The sequence below is a fragment of the Acomys russatus genome, chromosome 14 (genome assembly GCF_903995435.1).
Source record: "Acomys russatus chromosome 14, mAcoRus1.1, whole genome shotgun sequence".
Lineage (NCBI taxonomy): Eukaryota > Metazoa > Chordata > Mammalia > Rodentia > Muridae > Acomys > Acomys russatus.
The window spans coordinates 15,280,324-15,302,854 of NC_067150.1; the positions used below are offsets into that span (position 1 = coordinate 15,280,324).

Sequence of the window (22,531 nt, forward strand, 5' to 3'; positions counted from 1 at the left end):
GAGCTTCTTGCACCCTGCAGCTCCTGGTCGGTTTTAGGTAACACTAAAAGAGGCAGGTATGGTGGCCCATGTCTATATTGCAACAGTCAGTACAATAAAACGGGGGATTGAGGTAAACCTGGACCACAGAGTAAGACCTTGTTTCAAAAAACCAAAAATGAAGAATAAATACATTGGGTTAGAGCTATAGCCAGGCATGGTGGTGCACACCTTTAATCCCAGTACATGGGAGGCAGAAGCAGGAGGATCTCTGAATTCTAAGCCAGCGTGGTCTACAAAGCTAGTCTAGGACAGTCAAGGATACACAGAGAAACCCTGTCTCAAAAAACAAAACAAAAACAACAAAACCTAAGAACTAAGGGTGTGGGGGCTGGAGAGATGGCTCAGAAGTTACGAGCACTGGCTGCAAAAGAAAAGAAAAAAAAGTACTGACTACTCTTCCCAAGGTCCTGAGTTCAATTCTCAGCAACCACACAGTGGCTCACAACCATCTATAGTGAGATCTGGTGCCCTCTTCTGGGCTGCAGGTGTACTGCAGACACAATGTTGTATACATAATAAATCTTTAAAAAAAAAAAAAAAAAAAAAAAAAAAAAAAAATATATATATATATATATATATATAAAATTAACAGTGTGAGGCTCAGTAGCCGAGCACTTGCCTAGCAGGCACAGAACCTTGACTCTCATTCTTACACTTAAAAAAGACAAAATATGAAAGGCTGAAAGGATAGACAGTACACATGATGAGGCTCATGGTGCCAAAGGCTGGGCTGAAGCCTTGTCATGGGGACCAATGGCTGGCGGCCTCCAGAACTCCTAGAGAGCAGCCAACAGCAGAAGTAGGCCAGAGAAGAGACAGTCAGGAAGCTGAAAGGCCACAGGACGCATTCCACAAATTACAGCCCGGCTGAGCATAACTTGTACATCATCTGTAACTGTATGCCATGGTTAGGGGAAAAAAAAAAAAATCACCCAATGACTAACTTCTTGAACCGCATTCAGGTCATTAAGTAGCACATAATTGCATGTAGTCTAGATCTTTGTTGTTGTTGTTGTTTGTTTTGTTTTGAGACAGGGTTTCTCTGTGTAGCCCTGGCTTTCCTGGACTCCTCTGTAGACCAGGCTGGCCTCAAACTCACATCAATCTGCCTGCCTCTGCCTCCCGATTGTTTTTGTTTTTTTGAGATAGGGCTGGTCTGTGTGTAGCCCTGGTTGTCCTAGAACTCAGAGATCCACCTGCCTCCCAAGTGCTGGGATTCCAGGAGTGCACCACTGGGCCCAGCTGTAGTCTAGATCTTTACAGCTCATGCTATTAAAAAAAAAAAAAACAACAGCAGACAGGAAGCTAGCTGACACGGCACACACACCCATGTCAAACACTGGAGATGCCAGGCTATGCTTGTAAGGAGACCTTGCTTTGGGGCTGGAGAGATGGCTCAAAGGTTAAGAGCACTGGCTGATCTTCCAAAGGTCCTGAGTTCAATCTGCAGCAACCACATGGTGGCTCAAAACCAACCATCTATAATGTGATTTAATGCCCTCTTCTAGTGTGCAGGTATACATGCAGGCAAAACACTGTATAATCAATACATTTTAAAAAAAGAAAGAAAGAAAGAAAGAAAAAAAAGAGACCTTGTTTCAATACAAACAAACCCACAAAGACTAGGATTGGAGAAGCAGACTAGATGTGCTCTATTTTTAAAACAACATTTTTCTGTCTTGGGTGTGCATGTGCTATGGTATGCATGCAGCAACCAACTTCTAGGGTTTGAAGTTAGCCTGGGGTACACAAAACCCTGTAATAAAATAAAATAAAATAATAAAGCTGAAGATTTGGCTCAGTAAGAACACTGGCTGATCTTTCAGAGGACCCAGGGTCAAGTCCTAGCACCCACAGGCAGTTCCAGGTGATCTGACACCCTCTTCTGGCTTTTGTGGGCAGTGCACAAATGTGGTATACGGGCACACATGCAGGCAAAACGCCCATACACACACAAGAACATATTTTTCTTGAAGGTGAGGGACAGAAGAGCCAATCTCTTACCCTTTCATCTTCATCTCTGTCCTCAGGAATCTCTGGAGTTGTTGGCTCCGATTCTGCTTCAGTGGGTCTCCGTTTGGCAGCTCTGTGTGTAAACAAGAAACACGCCAAACATTAGCTCTGAAAAACCAATGAACACCAGCAGTTGCAACAGTCCAGGGCCTATGGAGCCTTCCAGCAGCCACATAAAGATGGCATAGCAGGCAGAAGCCTGTAATCTCAGGGCTGGAGAGGTAGAGACAGGAGGATTCCTAGGACTCACTGACCAGCTGGTATAACCCCATCTGCGAGCTTCAGGTTTACTGACAGACCCTGTGTCCACCTCTTGGAGACACACACACACACACACACACACACACACACACACACACACACACACACGTGCACGTACTAGCAATTCTAACCCTCAGAAGGCTAAGGCAGGATCATGAGTCCCAGGTTAGCCTGGGCAACACAATGAGGCTTTGCCTCAAAAACTCAGTCAGGGACATAGCTTGGCAGTAAAGTGCTTGGTAGCATTAGAGTCTCAGTGCTGATGGGGGCGTGGTATGGTGAGGTGAGGGGGGTGAGGGTGGATCAATACAAGAGGCAGAAGAAATAGCTCAGCAGTTGAGTGCTTGCTGCTTTTCCAGAGGACCCAAGTTCAGTTCCCAGCAGCCATGGCAGATCATCTAGCCTGTGTCTCTAGCCCCAAGAAATCCAACATCTTTGGGCCTCTGAGGGCACCTCAAGCACATGACCAACTCAAACATAGACTTTGTTTTTGTTTTGTTTTTAAATCCATGGGTCTGGAGAATGGTTAAAAGCACTGACTGCCCTTCCGAGGACCAGGGTTCTATTCTCAGCATCTGTAACTCCAGGTGCATATACATAGTGCACAGACATAACACCCATGCACAAACTTTTAAGAAGTTCATGGTGATGCACACCTGTAACCTTGGTCCCAGGAAGATAGAGGAACTGGATCAGGAGCTCAAGGTCAGCATGGGCTCCATGAGACACAGTTCAACACTTCCCCAGCCCCTCAAACCAAACCACCATGAAGACTTTGAGGCAGGACCCCTTCTGAAAAAAGGTCTGCAGTTGGCCCAGGGGACCCCCTCAGGTTCCTGAGCTAGGTGACAGACCTGAGTCACACACAACTGAGCAAGAATGCAGAGAGCAGACAGGCCCGGGGTGGCCTGGACAACCCCCGCCCACCTGTTCCGCTCTCCCTGGCCGAAACTTTAGGGGTTAACAGGACAGCAAGGCACAAGCACTTTTGACACTTACAGATCTCTGAGCTGACTTCTGGAGCCAGGCCTTCTTTTATCCTGACAGCAGACAAAGGATGAAATAAGAAAACAACATTACTGAGAGGCCAAGGGGCTGAATGCAAGCAGAACAGCACAGTTACAGCATCTTGGTTCTGAACACCACAAAACAGATTCTCCCCTGCGCCAAAATGGGGACACCAGAGGGTTCAAGACTGTACTCCCACTTCTCCCACAAATCAGCAGGCACTGAAGAACTTTCTAGGCCAGTCAGGTGGCCATGCTGTAACCTAGCACTTGAGGCTGAAGCAGGCCATGTCCAAGTCAACATGAGAACTTAACCTTAAAAACAAACCCACAGCTGAGCATGGTGACACCCACCTTTAATCTCATCACCTGGGAGGCAGAGGCAGGTGGAGCTTTGAGTTTGAAGCCAGCCTGGTCAAACAGTGAGTTCCAGGCCAGCTAGGACTACATAGTTAAAACCCTGTCTCAAAAAACAAAACAAGAGGCCAGCCTGGTCTACAAAGTGAGTCCGGGGCAGCCAAGGCTACACGGAGAAACCCTGTCTCAAAAAACCAACCAAACAAACAGAACAAAAACAGGGACTGGGACTCCAAGAGGGCACAGTGCCTACCAAGCCCTGATGATGTCCTGCGAGTGGTGACACTGGCACCTGATCCCAGCACGAGGGCTAGAGAGAGGGGCGAGGGAACCAGGAGTTCAAGGTGACCCTTTAATACATAGTAAGACTGTTTCAAACCCAACAAAGAGCAAAACAGGGTACACACTAGACACAGTTTAGCTTTTTCTGTGCTTGAATAATAAGCCCATCTGGTACAAGTGGGTCTATGCACATCAACAACTTGAGTGTTCACCTCAACCCTCCCATCCCTCCACAAGGTACTCAGGGCAAGGCAATACACAAGCTTGAGGCCATCCTGGTCCCATAGGGAGAACCCAAACCAAACCAAGAGCTAGCCAACAAGACAGCTCAGCACTTGCAAACAAGCCTGACAAGCACAAGGACCCATATGGTGGACAAGAACCAATTCCTACATACAAGCTGTCCTCTTGGTATACACATGCACCCACACAGACATGAAGATAAAACGGTGGACAAACAAAAGCTCCCTGCCTTGAGGCAAGCGCTGGCACTGACCCATTGGCATCTGGACAAAGAAAATGGGAGGCATAGAAACATCACTGCACCCTGGAACCACTACCAGAGGTTCACCTGTTGCCTGTTCCTGGCAGGCCAGCAGTGAGAATGCTCACAAGCCTGCTGGCCTGGGCTCAGCCCCACTCTCTAAATCTCACTGGGCAGGAAACTAGGTCGAGAAAAACATTTCCCAGGCATCTCCTAAGGTGGAGACTAGAGACATAAGTGTGTGGCCTCACTGACTGCCCTAGAGACTCATAAAGCAGGAATCCACAGTCTGAGCACTGTGCCCTATCAGAGGCATGGCACCTACAGCAGTCATTCTTCCATTGCCTGAGAGTCAACCAACTGCAAATTGAGAGGCTCAGAAAACTGTCCCTCAGCCTACACGGACTGTCCTTGTCCTATTCCCTAAACAATACTCCAACAGTAACGCGAACAGCATTTACAGGATACCAGCCAACACTCATGTGCTAAAGGGGACTTATGGAGGACCCAGGCAAACACTGGGCTGTTCACACCACAACCTCAGCATAACTTACTGAGAGAAACCTTGCACCATCCTCCAACCGTATGCTTTAGCTCTACAGGGGGGATTCTGGTTGTTTCCAGACCGTTTTTTATAGCCCAGGCTGGCCTTGCTCCTCATCTTTAGCTAAAGAGATGAGTTTCTTGCTCCTGCCTCCACCCTACTGGTACTAGATTAAGGTGTGTACCATATTGCCTGGCTTGTTTTAGGTTGTGAGGGTGCTCAGTTGAGCAAGTAGAGGGGAGAAAGAGGGAGGGTCAAGAACTGAACTTAGGACTTAAGGGAGCAGGATTGCTTGAACTGACAGGCTCAGACATGCAGTGACAATCAACACCCAAGAGAGACCAGGCAAACCTGCCTGAGTAGAGAGTGGGGTAGATTTTGCACCCAGAGCCCTGCCCAGCACCATCTCTGCCACACAGACAAGGCCCATGTAAGATAGATAAGGACTCTGCCTTTTCTTCTGTGTCATAGTCGGTGTCCTTGTGAGTTCCTGGACTTGCTTCTCCGTCTGATTCCTCCCTCGATATCTGCCTTGATGTTCTGCCACGTAAAGAAAAAAACAAAAACAAAAACAAAAAAACCAAGACAATCTCACACATGAACACTGGTCACCAAGGTTCCGGGCACCATGCAAGCAATCAAAAGGAAGGTTTAACCAGGCTCCTCGCAGAGGTCAAGAACCGGCCACTTTCCTATCCTGCTGCACCTGTTTATCCTTTATATGTTATATCATGTATGTTTGCAGAATCAGGGCTCAAACCTAGTGCATCACAAACTGATGACAAGTATTCAATTGGGACCCACCAAATGCCTGAACGATAAAGGACTTTGCCACATAATCCTGATGAATGGAGTTTAATCCCCACAGTCCACCATGGAAGAGTGAACTGAACCCTAGAGCTGGCCTCTTACTTCTGCAGGCAAGATATAGCATGCACACTGAGATAAACACATTTGTGCACACCCTGGTCTATGAGCCACACCTCTCAGCTCTTAGAGGTGTCAGGACCGCCTGCACCTGCCCTGTGAACACGGATGAGATGAAATGAGCGGAGTGAGGTCAGCATCAGCAAGCACAGAGGCTGGCCTCACAAGAGCCCACCTGTCCTTACTCTTCTGCAGTAGCAGCCCTGGCCCTGCCCACCTGTCTGTGAGTCAGATATTTGGATATGTCTTCTTGACTTGTGCCTTCAATATTCACATCACCAAAGTGGTGTTAACAGAAGCTTTAAAACAAACAAACAAAAAACCCAAAAATCACTGTCTCTGAGGCTGGGCGAATAGCTCAGGTTAAGGAGCAGAGTTCAGACTTCCCAGCACCAAGGCAAACACTGGCTGGACATGCCCAGCAAGAAGCCCCAGAACACACTGGTTCTTTAAGACTAGTCCTACAATGACCTGATTTTATGAGAGCAAACAGATGCACACAAATAAGGAAGACATTTGTGTCAGCCTCTGCCTACTACATATACCCATGTAGCCAGACACATGTCAAAAAAGGAAGGGCTGGAGAGATGGCTCAGAGATTAAGAGCACTGACTGCTCTTCCAGAGGTCCTGAGTTCAATTCCAGCAACCACATGGTGGCTAGCAACCATCTATAATGTGATTTAATACCCTCTTCTGTCATGTAGGTGTACATGTAGGCAGAGCACTGTATATGTAATAAAAAAAAGAAAAGAAAAAGATTTCTCCCTCTTTGGATGTAGTAGCTCAGGCCTATAATCCCTGTATTCCAGATGCTGAGGCAGAAAGATCAGGTCTAGGACCAGCCTGGAATACACAGGACAGCCTATCTATTAAAAACACCCAAACAAGCTGGGTAGTGGTGGTACACCGCTTTGTCTCAGCACTTTGGAGCAGAGGCAGTAGGCTCTCTATAAGTTTAAGGCCAGCCTGGTCTACAAGTTCCAAGACAGCCAGGGCTACATAGAGAAACCCAGTCTTGCCCTCGGGAGGCAGAAGCAGGTGGATCACTGTGAGTTCGAAGCCAGCCTGGTCTACAAATCGAGTCCAGGACAGCCAAGAAACCCTGTCTTGAAAAACCAAAAAAGAAAAAAAGAAACAAAAGGGGGGGGCAGCGCTCTGAGGTTAAGGACACCAACTGCTCTTCCAAAGGTCCTGAATTCAACTCCCAGCAACCACATGGTGGCTCACAACCATCTGTATTGAGATATGGTGCCCTCTTCTGGTGTACATGCAGGCAAAACACTGTGTATTTAATAAAGAAATAAATCTTTAAAGAAATAAATAAGAAAAACCAGAGGAAAAGAAATCCTGTCTCAAATAAATAAATGAATAAAAAAGATAATTAAATTAAAAGGCCAGCACTATTTGCTTGAGTCCTTCCACTGCCACAAGAATGTGCTCAAGTGGACTGAGTCACAGGACAATTAGGTTAGGCCACAGTCCGCCAGGATCAGCCACGGACAAGCTCAATGGCGACTGTGCTTTGGGACTGTCAGGCAGCACATCTGAAGTACAAACTAACTTATTTTTGGTTGTGGGCCTAGCTTTAACAGCTGGGCCATCTCTCCAGCCCTACAAGCGAACTTTTACAACCACTCAGCCACATGATTGATGGCCACATGACCCCTGGGGCAAGGTCGGAGTCAGGCTACTATGATGTCAGCCTTTGCTGGAGTAGTTGGACTTCCTTTTTGTTGTTGAGGCCTAAAACTTGGCTGACTCAGAACTTACAGATATCCACCTGTCTGTCTCCTGAGAGCTAGGATTAAAGGTGTGCACCACAACCCCCTTATTGCTTACTTGTGTGTTTTTTTTGTCTTCTGAGACAGTAGCTCGCCCTGTAGCTCAGGCTAGCCTAGAACGTGCAGCAACCTTTCTTTTTGTTTTGCTTTGTTTTTCAACACAGGGTTTCTCTGTGTAGCCCTAGCTGTCCTGGATTCACTTTGTAGACCAGGATGGCCTCGAACTCACAGCGATCCGCCTACCTCTGCCTCCCAAGAGCTGGGATTAAAGGCGTGTGCCACCACGCCCTGCTTGCGGCAACCTTCCTACCTTAGGCCCCAACCTACCAAGATGACACACTACAGATATGTCCCACCATGCCCAACACTGACTTAGTTATCTGTATGATGCATAAGTCTAGACACATACAGAAGGCAGAAGACAACCTTCCGCAGCGTGGGTCCCAGAGGGTGAGCTCAAGTTGTCAGACTTGTGTGGCAAGCACCTTAACCCAGAGAGCCCTTGGTCCATTTTCAGCAATTAATAATATTTTATGCATATGGTGTTTTGCCAGCATGTATCTCTGCCACATGTGCAGAGGCCCATGTGGGTACCAGGAACACAACCTAGGATCTTCTAGAAGAGTACTAGCTAGTGTTCTTAACTGAGTCATCTCTCCAGCCTGGCTTGGTCTGGCTTTTCTCGGTAGAACTTCCCACAGACTACAAAATATAGCAGTGCTCAGTACCAGCCCTGTATTCACAACTGTGAGAGCACAACTGAGCACTGTCACAGGATGGAAGCATCACAGCTGCACTTACAGTTCTCTGGTTTGACGCCGACGTCTCAGGCCACCTTCCTAAGAGAGGAAATAAGAGTTAATTTTTTTTTTTTTTTAAAGGCTGTGTGGTCAGCTACATAGACATAATGAGACCCTGGTACCACCAAGAAAAACCCCGATTGTCCAATTTGTCCTGGATTCCTGCTATGGAATGATCCTGCACTAGGTTGGTAAGGTGAACACTCAGCAAGGCAACTGCTTTGGACGGCTCCTCTTGGAACCCAAACCCCAGTTGGACTTGCTTTACTCTGATTCTGAGGGAGCCACAGGCAGGCTATAGGGTGTTGTCATTCTCTCTACTCTCTCACAAAAGCCCACATTCAACTATCTTTATTAAATTCTAACTCTGAGCTAGGCATGGTGGTGCACACCTTTAATCCCAGCACTTGGGAGGCAGAGGCAGGCAGATCACTGTGAGTTTGAGGCCAGCCTGGTCTACAAAGTTAGTCCAGGACAGCCAAGGCTACACAGAGAAACCCTGTCTTGGAAAAAAAAAAAGTTAAAAAGTCTAGTGATAGTGGTGGTGATGCACGCCTTTAGTCCCAGCACTTGGGAGGCAGAGGCAGGTGGACCTCTTTGAGTTCAAGGCCAGTCTGGTTTACAGATGGAGATCCAGGATAGCCAAGTTCTTTTATTTTACACAAACAAATCCTATCTTAAAAACCAAAATAAAATAGGGCTGGAGAGATGGCTCAGCGGTTAAGAGCACTGACTACTCTTCCAGAGGTCCTGAGTTCAATTCCCAGCAACCATATGGTAGCTCACAACCATCTATAATGTGATCTGATGCATACTGTATACATAATAAATCTTTAAAAATAAATAAATAAATAAATAAAATACAACTGTCTTTTGGTGGACTCAACAGACAGCAGAGGCATTTTTATGAGACAAACTCCGGGGGCAGGGAAGGAAGAACTAAAGCAAACTCCACGGAGAGGCTGCAGCACACACACACACACAAAAGGAAAGAAATCTGAAGGGCCAGGGAAACATCTCAGCAAGTGAAAAGGCCTGCGTAGACGTCCAATGACCTGACTTGGAATTCCCAGGGCCAGTGACACAGATGCTCAGGAGCTGAAGGCACTGCTGTCTAGATGGAAGGCCTGAGTCTGATATCTGGGGGCCCGCCATGATGAAAGAGAACCAATCCCTAAGTGTTTTTTGATATCCACATGTGTGGACCCTAACAGACACAATAAATGTAATAACCAATTTTTAGTTTGCTTTTTTTTTTCTTTTTGAGATAGTCTCATGTAGCCCAGGCTGGTCTTAAACTTGCTACGTAGCAAAGGATGACCTCTACTTCCCAAATACTAGGAGTGTAAGAGTGCCTAGAAATTTTTGTTGTTCCTAGAGATGATGAAACCGAAGGCTAAATGCAGCCAAGCAAGTATCCACCAACTAAGCTAGGCTTGTAAAAAATAAAATAATAAACCTTATCGGTGCCTAACCACTAAACAAAGTATCTGTGCAGTACAGCTCAGAACCTTCTGCTGGCTTGAACTGGGAAGAACTGATCTCGTCTCAGCCAAGGGGAGAAAGCCAGATAGGTTCTCTTGTTTAGGATGCTGGGGATGGAACCCAGAGCCTCAAGCATGCTGCGCGTAGTCTGCACCGAGTTAGGACCCAGCCCAGGAAGGCAACTTTGTGTCTGGGTGGTGCTAATGGACCTCCAACACCTCCCATGCTCAAAAGAGAGACCTGCATGAAGACCTTAGGCGAGGCTTCCTCAGTCAGCAGTTCCCACCCCTCCGTGCCCTGATCTTCTCACTCCACCCTCGTTCTCAGAACCAGAGAGAAGTGCTCAAGACAAGAGGCAGTGAAGTGCTTTACCTGTTCACCTCGCTCTTCCAGACTCAACAGGGTCCCTGGTGTCACTCTTTCCAGTTTCACTACAGGAACTCCAGAACCACTGTCAGACAAAGTAGAGTATTACATAAGCAGGACCCCAGAAGCAGCTTCGTGAGCCCACCTTCCTGTACCAAGAGCAATCGCCACCCCGGGGCTGTGACAGTCAGGGCAAGAGCTCTTACCATCGGATACTGAATTGAGGGAAAACTTTCAACCCAGGCCTCATCACAGCAGGAGACCTGAACTCATTTTGTGATGAGGAAGAATTCTATATAAATTGAAAGATTAATAATTTGGCCCCAAATTCAGCATCCTGAACAGGTTTATAGTCGCCAAAAAAATTACGGAACTGTTTCAACTTTTCAGAAAGTAATTTCTGTAACTGAGACAAATCAAAGAGGAGGTTAGAAGGATTCTTACCACTTTGTGTCCATAACTCTGCGTCTCTTATCCTGGGCAGAGGGAGGAAGAGAGAATAAGACAGTGTTGGTTTGAAAGGGAGAACAACAAGAAACACAAGTTACACAGGGTGAGGAGAGTCAGGCGTGCTAGCCCATCTGCAACTGAGGCAGGAGGATAACCATAAGTTCACGGCCACCCTGAGCTAGTGTTTCAGGGCAGCTTGGATCACAGTGACATCCTGTCTCAAAAGAGAGGGGGGGTAAAGTGTGTGGAGAGATGGCTCAGTCACTGAGAGCGTATTTTGCCCTTCCAAGACAGGAATTCGGTTCCCAGTACCCATGTCAGGTGCCTCATAACTCCCTCTAACTCTAGTTCCAGGGAGCAGAGATTTCTGGCTTCCCTGGACACCTGCATACTTGTGCATATATACCCACACAAAACTCAAAACATATACATAAAAATGCCAAGCAGAGCACTCATACATAGAAGAAAGAAATAAATCTTTAAAAGATTTATTTATAATAAATAAATAAATGACTGTGGGTGCACACTTGTCATCATAGCACTTGCATGGTGGAGGCAAGATCAAGAATTCACAGAGCTGGTGAGATGGCTCAGTGGTTAAGAGCACAGTCTGCTTTTCCAAAGGTCCCAGGTTCAATTCCCAGCACCCACATGGCAACTCACAACTGTAACTCAAGTTCCAGGAATTCTGACACCTTCAGGCCAATGTACTTAGAATAAAATTAAATAAATTAAAAAAAAAAAAAAAAGAGTTCAGAGCCGGGTGTGGTGGCGCACGCCTTTAATCCCAGCACTCGGGAGGCAGAGGCAGGTAGATCGCTGTGAGTTCGAGGCCAGCCTGGTCTACAAAGTGAGTCCAGGATGGCCAAGGCTACACAGAAAAACCCTGTCTCGAAAAACCAAAAAAAAAAAAAAAAGAGTTCAGCCAGGGCTACATAATACTCTTTCAATATACTTGTATATATCAAACACCGGGGCATAGTATGTATGTAGTTCGATGGCACAGTGCTTACTTAGGATGGGTGAGGACCTAGGTTTGAGCTAAACATTGAAAAAAATAAACAAAATAGAACTCTGCCTCCTGATGCCTTCAGACCAGACTACAGCATCGGCTGTTACAGGACTCCAGCCTGCTGCCCTGCCCTGCCATTTTCAAACCCATCAGGCTCCACCACCACACGAGCACATTCTACCAACAGCTCTTGTCCCTTCCTCTAACCCACACACTCTCTGGGACACCTCTACTACAAGGAGTCTGTTTTTAGATAGACCACTTTTGCTCACTTTACCAGCAAATACATCAAAATAAGTATCCAGAATCAATAGGACTGACCCACCTGGTCTTTCTCTGCAACAGACTCATCTGGGATTTTATTTCCAGACTCTTTGGGTTTCCGTTTAGCGGGGCTGTCACACAGCAAAGAGACTGTTAGTTCAGAGAGAAACACAGCCCCATTCCCCAAGTTGTTCAGTGACCCTCAGTAACCTCCCTTCTTTCACAAAAGAACCTTTTTTTTTTTTTAAGATTTATTTATGGGGCTGGAGAGATGGCTCAGAGGTTAAGTGCACTAACTGCTCTTCCCCTCCCAAGGTCCTGAGTTCAATTCCCAGCAACCACATGGTGGATCACAACCATCTAAATGAGATCTGATGCCCTCTTCTTGCCTGCGGCAGAGCACTGTATACATAATAATAAATAAATCTTAAAAAAAAAAAAGTGGGAGGGGGCTGGAGAGATGGCTCAGCAGTTAAAAGCACTGACTGCTTTTCTAAAGGTTCCGAGTTCAAGTCCCAGCAACCACATGGTGGTTTACAACCATCTATAATGTGACTTAAGTATAAATAATAAATAAACAAACAAAACCCCAAACCTTTAAAAGATTTATTTCTTTATTTTATCTATGAGTGCTCTAGCTGCATGTCAGAAGAGGGCATCAGATCACATTACAGATGGTCGTGAGCCACCACGTGGTTGCTAGGAATTAAACTCCGGACATTTGGGAGAGGACAGTGCTCTTAACTACTGAGCCATCTCTCCAGCCCAGAAAAGAACCTCTTAAAGGTCCAGGCATCTTCCCTGCCAGGAAAGGCCCATCTTTCCAGGACTGAAAGGTTTTTTAATTAATAGTTACTTGTAGTATTTTAAATTATATGTGCATCTGTTCTTGGAGGCCAGGAGAGTATTGGATGCCCTGGAACTGGAGTTACAGATGGCTGTGAGCCACTGTGGGTGCTGGGCCCCGAACCCAGGTAGTCTTCATCACTGAGCCATCCGGAATTGGATAAAGCTGCTCTTCAGCTTTTATTGCTTTGCTTTTTGTTTTTTTGAGACACGGTTTCCCTGTGTATCCCTGGCTGTCCTAGAACTCTTTGTAAACCAGGTTGGCTTTAAACTCAAGAAACCCACCTGCCTGCCTCCTGAGTACTGGAATTAAAGCCATGTGGCACTACTGCTCAGCACTTTGCCTTACTTTTTGAGAGAGCATCTCTTACTGATCCTGGAGCTCACAGGCTCGGCTAGACTCTATATGGCCAGCCAAGGCACAGGATCTGCCCGTCTCCACCCTCTCTGTGCTAACACTGCAGACATACACTGGCATTCCTGGCTTTTACTGTGAAGGTTGGGGATCTGAACACAGGTTCTTGTGCTTGCAAAGCAAACACTTTGCCCACTAGGTCATTCCCCTGTTTTCAGCTTTATACTTTAAGTCTTTATGCATTTGAGTGTTCTGCTTATACACACGTCTGCACTATGTGTGCTAGGAGCCTACAGAGGCTAGAAAAGGACATTAGATTCCCCGAGTTAAAGGGGGTTGTAAGCCACCATGTAGGTGCTGGGAATCAAAACTAGGTCTTCTGGAAAAGCAGCTGCTCAGCTTCATACTTTGAGGCTGACTCAAAGGACAGAGTTGTCTCTGTCAAAAAAAAACTGTTATCTGTGTAAAATGAGAAGCCACTACAATCTAGATCCATTTCTTTGAGACTTGCAAGTGGCAGGCAATGTTCTATCTGTGTGCTAGAGAGATGGCTCAGCGGTTAAGAGCGCCCAGTGCAGGGCTGGAGAGATGGCTCAGTGGTTAAGAGTGCCCAGTACAGGGCTGGAGAGATGGCTCAGTGGTTAAGGGCACCCAGTGCAGGGCTGGAGAGATGGCTCAGTTCTTAAGAGCATCCAGTGCTCTTGAAGACTTGAGTTCAACTTAGGTCCTAGCTGGCTGGATGGGTGACCATATTGCACAGATGTGTACACACGACACATATACACTATGTATGTATAGGAGCATTTGCATGGAGCTGGAGAGATGGCTCAGTGCTTAGAGCATCTGTTCCTCTTGCAGAGGATCTGGGTCCAGGGCCCAACATTGCTAACTCCAGTTCCAAGGGATCCAACACTTTCTTTGTCTTCCACAGGCACTGCACAATGTGGTGCATAGACACACATGCAGGCAAAGCACTCATACACATGAAATTTAAAACAAAAACCCAAACATGTATATGTGCTTATAAAAATCTATGTCAGTATGAAGTTGGCTGATGGGACTTTGGGGAGCAATATTCCACTACAAAAATAGTTCATAAAAGGCACAAAAGTAGCATTATGCTTTATTTTTCTATTACTTGGTGGTAGTATAAGGGCTCTTGGTTGTTTTATGTATACGGGTACTTTACCTGCATGTACGTCTGTGCATCACATGCATGCAGTACCCAAGGAGAACTGGAGTTACAGATGGTCATTGACTACCATGTGGATGGAGAAAATCAAATCTGGGTCCTCTCCAAGAGTAGTTAATGCTTTTTTCTTTTTTAATTATTATTATTTTTTTTTTTTTTTGGTTTTTCGAGACAGGGTTTCTCTTTAGCCTTGGCTGTCCTGGACTCGAAGTGTAGACCAGGCTGGCCTTGAACTAACAGCAATCCACCTGCCTCTGCCTCCCGAGTGCCGGGATTTAAGGCATGCAACCACCACGCCTGACTAGCTAGTGCTCTTAACTGTTGAACCATCCCTCCAGTTCTGAACATAAGGGTTCATGTACCATATGCTATAGTTTTGTGTTATGTATGCCTTAAGTTTTCTCAAAAAATAAAAAAAGAGTGGCTGGAGAGACGGCTCAGAGGTTAAGAGCACTGTCTGCTCTTCCAAAGGTCCCAGGTTCGATTCCCAGCAACCACATGGTGGGTCATGACCATCTGTAATGAGATCCAGTGCCTTCTTGTGGCAGGCAGTCACACATGCGGGCAGAATACTATATAAATATTAAGTAAATCTTTTTTTTTTTTTTTTTAAGTGAAAAAAGATGAGGTGTTCACAAGTAATGTTTGTCAATATTTAGTGAACAAAACCTGGCTCAGTGGGAAATCCTCGGCCTAGACTCCCCCAGCGAAAAGGTTACAGTCAAGGCCCTGTGATGTGGTAGGGGGTAGGGTGTGGCTCAGTGGTGGTGGTCTAACATGAACCAGACCCTGAGTTCTATCCTCAGTACTAAAACAAAGGCAAAAAACCAAACAACAACAACAACAACAAAAACCCCTAAAAACCTCACGCATTATAGAAGGCAGGGCAGTTCACTGCTTCCATTCATGTTTTCCCAAAAACAACAGGCCCCAAGAAACGGCCAACATCCCGCCATTCCATACTAACCCCTTTATGAAGTGAGAGGTGATGGTGGTCTGCCTAGGGGTTCTCCTTGTAGCCATGGAACTAGATGAAGCTTCAGCTGCTTAAAAAACAAGACAGAAAAAGGACAAGGCGCACTTCAGCAACAACAAAGGTCAGCAGGTGGCCAGGTGCTGCAAGGCGGCACACGTCTTGCTTTCAACCTGGACTATAAACTGTGTACACCCGCTGCACAGGTGAGCAGACAGTCCCTTAGAGCTGCCATTGCTCAATATCTGGCAACAGCATCATACAGCCCAGGAAGAGACAGCCCAGAATGCAAGAACAGTTTATAGTGAGCATGCACCATGTCTACACCATTGTAAACATCAAAAAACCTAAACTGAAACCTCATGTAGGGACCAATGTGTGAGACTCAGCTAGGTAGGAAGTGCACAGAAAACACACCCGAGCTCAGTGCAGCTTCCTGGCAGAGCCCTGTACGTGGCCCTGGGCTCCCCCCAACCCTAAGAACCAGCTGGGGCTTGGCTTGGCAGACAGATGTGCCCTTCCCTAGCAACTGCAGGCCCTGGGTTCCATCCCTGGCACTGCAAAAAGAGAGGCAGGGACAGACAGACAGACATGAACAAAGGAAGGTTTAGGAGCCAGAGAATAAGGGTGCAGCTAAGCGTGAGCATGTGCTTAATGCTCAGTACTTATGTTGCTTCTCAGCACCAGAAACCAACAGAAAGAACTAGAATACATGTGGTGCATGCTGGGGGTTCAAGCTGGCTCTTCAAATGAACTACAGCCTCCACGATAGAAACAAGTCAAGTGAAATAGGCAAGGTAACACAGGCCTATCATCCCAGCACTCAGGGGGCTGAAGCGAAGGACAGAGTTTCAAGGCTAGCCTGAGCTATACAGGCACTGTCTCAAGAAAACCTCAAACATGCAAACTGTAAACAACTATGTCACGTGTCCTTACAGATGGTCTCACTGTCTGACTTGCTTCTCCTGGATGCCCGAGGCTTGGGCCTGGTTTTCGGGGATTGGTTTGAGTCTGCCATTTCTGCTCTTTGGCCTGGCTGGCTCCCGTTGGCTGGACAACCGTTGGCTTTTCGAGTGAGAGAATGTGTTCCGTTCTCCAAGGACAAATCTTTATTTAAAAGGGATTTCACTTTGGCCAGGTAGCCCTCCTACAACAGGAAAGGACAACTCAGTAGGGGGACAACATAGTAGGCCGCACAGGCGCCTCTGCCTCCCTGCTCTTTCGGGAAAGCAAGAAACAGAACAGGCTTACCTCGGACAACTCCTCTTTGTGTAATTTGGTTTCCAAGTCACATAACTGGCTCTTAACTTCTGTTTGCAGGAACTCACGCAACAAGTTCAGTTTCTCTCTCACACACTCCTGAGGGAAGGACGCAGCTGAAGAACCCCCAAACTCCCAAACTAACAATTAGCTAACTAATACAGGACTAAGATTCCTGAGCACCCCAGGAGCTGGGTGCTAGGCGGCCCTGGCTCAGCCAAAAACTAAATAAAAGCTAGGTGTGGTCCAGGATGCCTGAGATCTCAACACCCAGGAAGCTTGCACAAGAAAGGCTGCTGTAAATTTGAGGCCAGTCAAACTACCTACTGAGTTCAGGGTCTGCCCAAGCTATGGGTCAAAATCCTGCCTCAAAAAGAAACTGGGGGTTATAGGGAGCTAGAGAGATGGCTCAGCAGTTAAGAGCACTGACTGCTCTTCCTGAGGTCATGAGTTCAATTCCCAACAACCACACAGTGGCTCACAACCATTTATAATGTGATCTGATGCCCTCCTCTGGCCTGCAGGTGTACATGTAGTCAGAGCATTGTATACATAATAAATCTTAAAAAAAAAAAAAAAAAAAAAAGGGCCAGGCATGGTGGCACACACCTTTAATTCCAGCACTCAGGTGGCAGAGGCAGGTAGATCGCTGTGAGTTTGAGGCCAGCCTGATCTACAAAGCGAGTCCAGGACAGCCAAGGCTACATAGAGAAACCCTGTCTTGAAAACCCAAAAGAATAAAAAAAATAAACACTATGGGCCTGGGAAAATAGCATGGCCATTAAAGCAGCACTAGCCATGCAGCCAGGAAGATCAGAGTTCAGATCCCCAGTACTGCCACAGAGGCTTGGCAGACACAGTAGCCAGCCACCCTGTAATCTCAGCAAGCAGTAGGCAGCGATAGGGAATTCCTAGACCAGGGTAACACGTAAGACTAGCTGAACTGATCAGGAGTGGGGGTGTATGCCTGTAATGCCGGCACTTGGGAGGCAGAGGCAAGCGGCTGGCTGTGAGTTCAAGGACAGCAGGTCTGTCTGGGAGAGATGGCTCAGTGGTTAAGAGCACTGACAGCTCTTCCAGAGGTCCTGAGTTCAATCCCCAGAAACCACATGGTGGTTTACAACCATCTATAATGTGATCTAATGCTCTCTTCTGTCATGCAGGCAGAGCACTGTATACATAATAAATAAATAAATACCTTAAAAAAAAAAAAAAAAAGAACAGCAGGTCTACACAAAATGAGTCCAGGACTATGAGAGAAACCCTGTCTCAAAAAATCAAAATAGACTAGCTGAACCTAGGAGTTCCAGATCCAATGATGATCTGGAATTCCCACTGTGAACCCCAAGACTGTGAACTGTAAAAACCCGCTTGTCTGGTGTGGCTCAGTCCTAGCACACACCTTGAAACTAAGAGCTTTCTATAAACAGGACTAAGTAAAGTTAACCCTAGGTCAAGAGGCGGAGCAAACAACCAGCTAACAGGGATTGAACAGAAAAGAGGGACTGAGAGACAGCTGGAGAAAAGGCTTTTGGTTTTTTCCTTCTGGGACATGAGCTGCATAGGAAGGGATTTTTCCTTCAGGGATGTAAGTTGAAAAGAAAGGAAGGTCAGCTGGGTGCTTTCTCTGCCTCTGAGCTTGTAGGTTTTCACCCCAGCACCTGGCTCCTGAGTCTTAACTGGTAAAACCCAACAACTGAGATGTTCTTTTTAACAACACAGTGAGTCTCTATTTTAACAAATAAAGTGGACAGTGACTGAGAAAGATCCCTGACATCAACCTTTGGCCTCTACATGCACCTGACTGCATACAGGTACTCACTCATGTATGTGTGAACACAGGTACTCATGTATGTGTGAACACAGGTACTCATGTATGTGTGAACACAGGTACTCATGTATGTGTGAACACAGGTACTCATGTATGTGTGAACACAGGTACTCATGTATGTGTGAACACAGGTACTCATGTATGTGTGAACACAGGTACTCATGTATGTGTGAACACAGGTACTCATGTATGTGTGAACACAGGTACTCATGTATGTGTGAACACAGGTACTCATGTATGTGTGAACACAGGTACTCATGTATGTGTGAACACAGGTACTCATGTATGTGTGAACACAGGTACTCATGTATGTGTGAACACAGGTACTCATGTATGTGTGAACACAGGTACTCATGTATGTGTGAACACAGGTACTCATGTATGTGTGAACACAGGTACTCATGTATGTGTGAACACAGGTACTCATGTATGTGTGAACACAGGTACTCATGTATGTGTGAACACATGTACTCATGTATGTGTGAACACGCGCCCAGGTACACAAAGTGCAGACACGAGGAAATATCTAAAGGATGCATACAGTTACCTTTTCTGTTAAGCCATCTCTTTCCAAGTCTTTGAGCCTGGAAATGACACAAAAAGGAAATAAAATAAGTAACTTCATTTACCTCTGAGAATCAGTGGCACAATCTAAAACAAAAAAAAACTGGGGTGCTGGAATTGTGGTACTAGCCACTCATAAGGCTGAGGCAGGAGATCACTCAAGCTCATAACTTTGTAGCCAACTTAGGCAACATAGCGAGAATTGTACTGTCAAAAAAAAGAAAGAAAGAAAAACACAAGCCAGGCTTAGTGGCTCACACTTTTAATCCCAGCACTCAGAAGACAGGAGCAGGCGGGTCACTGTAAGTTCAAGGCCAGCCTGGTCTACAAGGACAGCCAGGTGACACAGAGAAACCCTGTCTCAAAACACAAAAAACAAAAACAAAAGAAAGGAAGGGAGGAGGAGGAATAAATATAATATCTGAGTGTTGGGGCAAACAGTACCCTCTTTTGGCCCTGGAGTCTAGCATCAGCTTTTCTTTTTTTCTTTTTTCTTTTTCTTTTTTTGGTGTTTTTTTTTGGGGGGGGGGTTGAGACAGGGTTTCTTTGTATAACAGCCTTGGCTATCCTGGAACTCTTTGTAGAACAGACTGACCTCGAACTCAAGAGATCCGACCGCCTCTGACTCTCAGTGCTGGAATTAAAGGCGTGGGCCACCACACCCGACCTTTTTGGTTTTGGTGTGGTTTGGTTTTTGGCTGTCTTCTAGATATAAGAGCTGGGTGGCTGAGGATGTTCTTGAACTCTGGGCATCCTTGAGGAAAACTCAAGTTAAAGCCAGCCTAAGCTACATAGCGAGACCCTACCTCAAACAACAGCGCTGGAGATATGGTTCAGCCAGCAGAGCACTTGCCTAGCATGCATGAGGCACTGGGCTCCATCCCTAGCTCTTCATAAACTGGGTGTGGTGGTACACACTGTAATCCCAGCACTCAGAATTCAAAGTCATCCTTGGTTGTACATTGTGACTTTGAAGCTAGCTTGGGCTACAGGAGACCCTGTTTCAAAGCAGAGGGAAGATGTACAAGAAAGGAAATGGGGAGTAGGCCACACAGTCAGGGGGTCCTCCTATAACCCAGATGACCTACAACTGTTCTCCCTAACTAGGTCAGCTTCTAAAAGGCCTGCCACATCATGGATGATGTCAGCCTGAGTCACGGCTGCATTGTGGGGACCAGCCAGTTGATGGCTCCTGAAGGCCAGATATGGGTGGCAGCCTTCTATTGCAGAACTGATTAAATGGTAAAAACGAGATGCCTATGGCATCAGGCACACCCACATACAGAGGAGCTAGAGACGAAATCTGAGAAGTCAGCTGGTGAGCTGAGAATGCGGCTCAGGAGTAGAGCCCCTGCCTGGCATGGTAGGGCCCTGGATTCCACGCATAACACGACACAGCGGGTGACAACAAAATAGGCCAACATCTCAAAGAGCTCAACCTCCTGAAGGTGTACCCAAGCTCAGAAGCACAGAATTCTCTTAGATTTCTCTGGAAAAAGATGTGGTCAGATTACTGAAGATTTTCTTACCTCGCTGGCCAGAGGAGGAAGACTAAAAGGAGGAAAAGACACAGAAGGAGAAGTGGGAACCTGTGACCCGGCCTGGGTGCTGGGGACAGTGGAGGGGGAACAGGTCTAACCAGCTAGGTTGGTGTCTGTCAGAAGGGAGGGCATCGTGGACAGGAGCCAGGCCCGTGCATCTTTGCCCATCCCAGCAGCTCAAAGTCTAGGTGGTCGGGTTTCAGGAACTGGAGGGCAGAGCCAGTCTCCCAGACAGTTGTAGGACCAGGGTCATCACTGTGGTTATTCCAGGTACTGGCAGACCCCGCCGCCTCCTACTGCTAGCACCCTTCCACACAAGGTACCTACTGAGTGCTAGACCTTGACACAGTAGGCAAACACAGTGAGGGACTAGACCCTGCTCCTAGGCAACAAGCTGGAAACTGGACTAACATCAGCAGACAGGGACCTGCCTACTAGCCCGGCAGTCAGCAAAGGGGCTTTCACTTAGAAGAGATGCTCCACGTGCTGCAGTCGTACTTAGGGCTAAGTACGGTGTAGCAGCAGGGCTCAAGCTCAGGTCGGCTAGGGTCTTGAGAATGCTTGTCTGGTATGCACACTGTGGGTCCCAGCACCCAGGGACCCAGGTGCGGCGGTGCACACCTGTGAGCCCAGAGCTTGGGAGCAAGGGGGAAGAAGTGCAGGAGTTCCAGGCCAGCCTTGACTATATAAGGAGTTTAAGGCTAGCCTGGCTCCATGTGACTTAAAAATAAATAAGGCTCTGGGATGGTTATTGGCATAACGTTTTTGCGGACTGTGTAAAGTTTACCCTTGTTCATTCAAATGCTTGTTTCTTTACCCCATTCTCTAGTTTCCATCCAGACGTAGCTTTGTGATGTTTATTCTAAATATCTCCTGTCTCAAGATTGTGTAAACATGCCCATCATTTGTTCTCTGTATTGTTAATTAAAAAACCAACCAGCCAGTGCTGAGTAATACAGAGACTCGCGTAGGATGTCTGGGTCCATCAAGGGAAGAAAGAGGAGAGGACGTAAGAGATGGAGCCATGAGAAGACCAAGAAGCATCAGGAGAAATGAACTGGACCTGGGAGATGATTAAAAAGCAAGTATAGGGCTGGAGAGATGGCTCGGAGGTTACGAACACCGACTGTTCTTCCTAAGGACCTGAGTTCAATTCCCAGCAACCACATGGTAGCCTCTTCTGGCGTGCAGGTGCATAGGTGGGCAGAGCAATGTATACATAATAAATAAATTTTTTAAAAAAATAAAAATAAAAAGCAAGTATAGGGTTGGAGAGATGGCTCAGAGGTTAAGAGCACTGGCTGATCTTCCAGAGGTCCTGAGTTAAATTCCCAGCACCCACATGGTGGCTCACAACCATCTGTAATGTGATCTGGTGCCCTCTTCTGGCCTGCAGGTGTACATGCAGGCAGAGCACTATATACATAATAATAAATCAATCAATCTTTTAAAAAAAAAAAGCAAGTATAATGTGGGAAATTTGAATGGGAGGAATCTAGACTAGCTTGGAGATTTAGGATGGAGTAATTATTGTTCGGCATTGTTCTCTAGGCTAATTAAATAAATCCTAGTCTCTCTGAGTGGTTATTTGGGTAGATAGCTGGTTAAAGAGGAACCACTGCATTACTGATAATATGAATCAGTATTAATTATTAGTAATCATTCTACATAATAGTTTTTTTTCAGAAGCTCAGGTTGGAGTGTGGCAGAGTGCTGCCTAATACACACAAAGCCCCTGAGTTCTACCCCAGTACCTAAATCAAAAGAAAAACCCTTCCAGTAGCTTAGGGCCCTAACTACTGTAGGGTGGCCACACCCTACAGTAATTTGGCCAAAGGCAAGACTCAAAGAAAGGCAGCTGCAGACGCGGACATCTGTAGCCAGAGGCATAA

The 22,531-nt window shown here is 46.5% G+C and overlaps 1 protein-coding gene across 1 annotated transcript in view; it reads right to left on the reverse strand.

The window, feature by feature from the left end:
* Dnmt1 (DNA methyltransferase 1) overlaps positions 1-22,531 on the reverse strand; it is a 54,011-nt gene that overhangs the window by 23,446 nt on the left and 8,034 nt on the right. Inside the window, 11 exon segments of the mRNA XM_051155975.1 lie at positions 2,047-2,128; positions 3,316-3,356; positions 5,443-5,530; positions 8,502-8,539; positions 10,358-10,436; positions 10,796-10,827; positions 12,139-12,208; positions 15,438-15,513; positions 16,380-16,590; positions 16,695-16,802; positions 19,082-19,118. Coding sequence (XP_051011932.1) covers positions 2,047-2,128; positions 3,316-3,356; positions 5,443-5,530; positions 8,502-8,539; positions 10,358-10,436; positions 10,796-10,827; positions 12,139-12,208; positions 15,438-15,513; positions 16,380-16,590; positions 16,695-16,802; positions 19,082-19,118 — 862 coding nt within the window.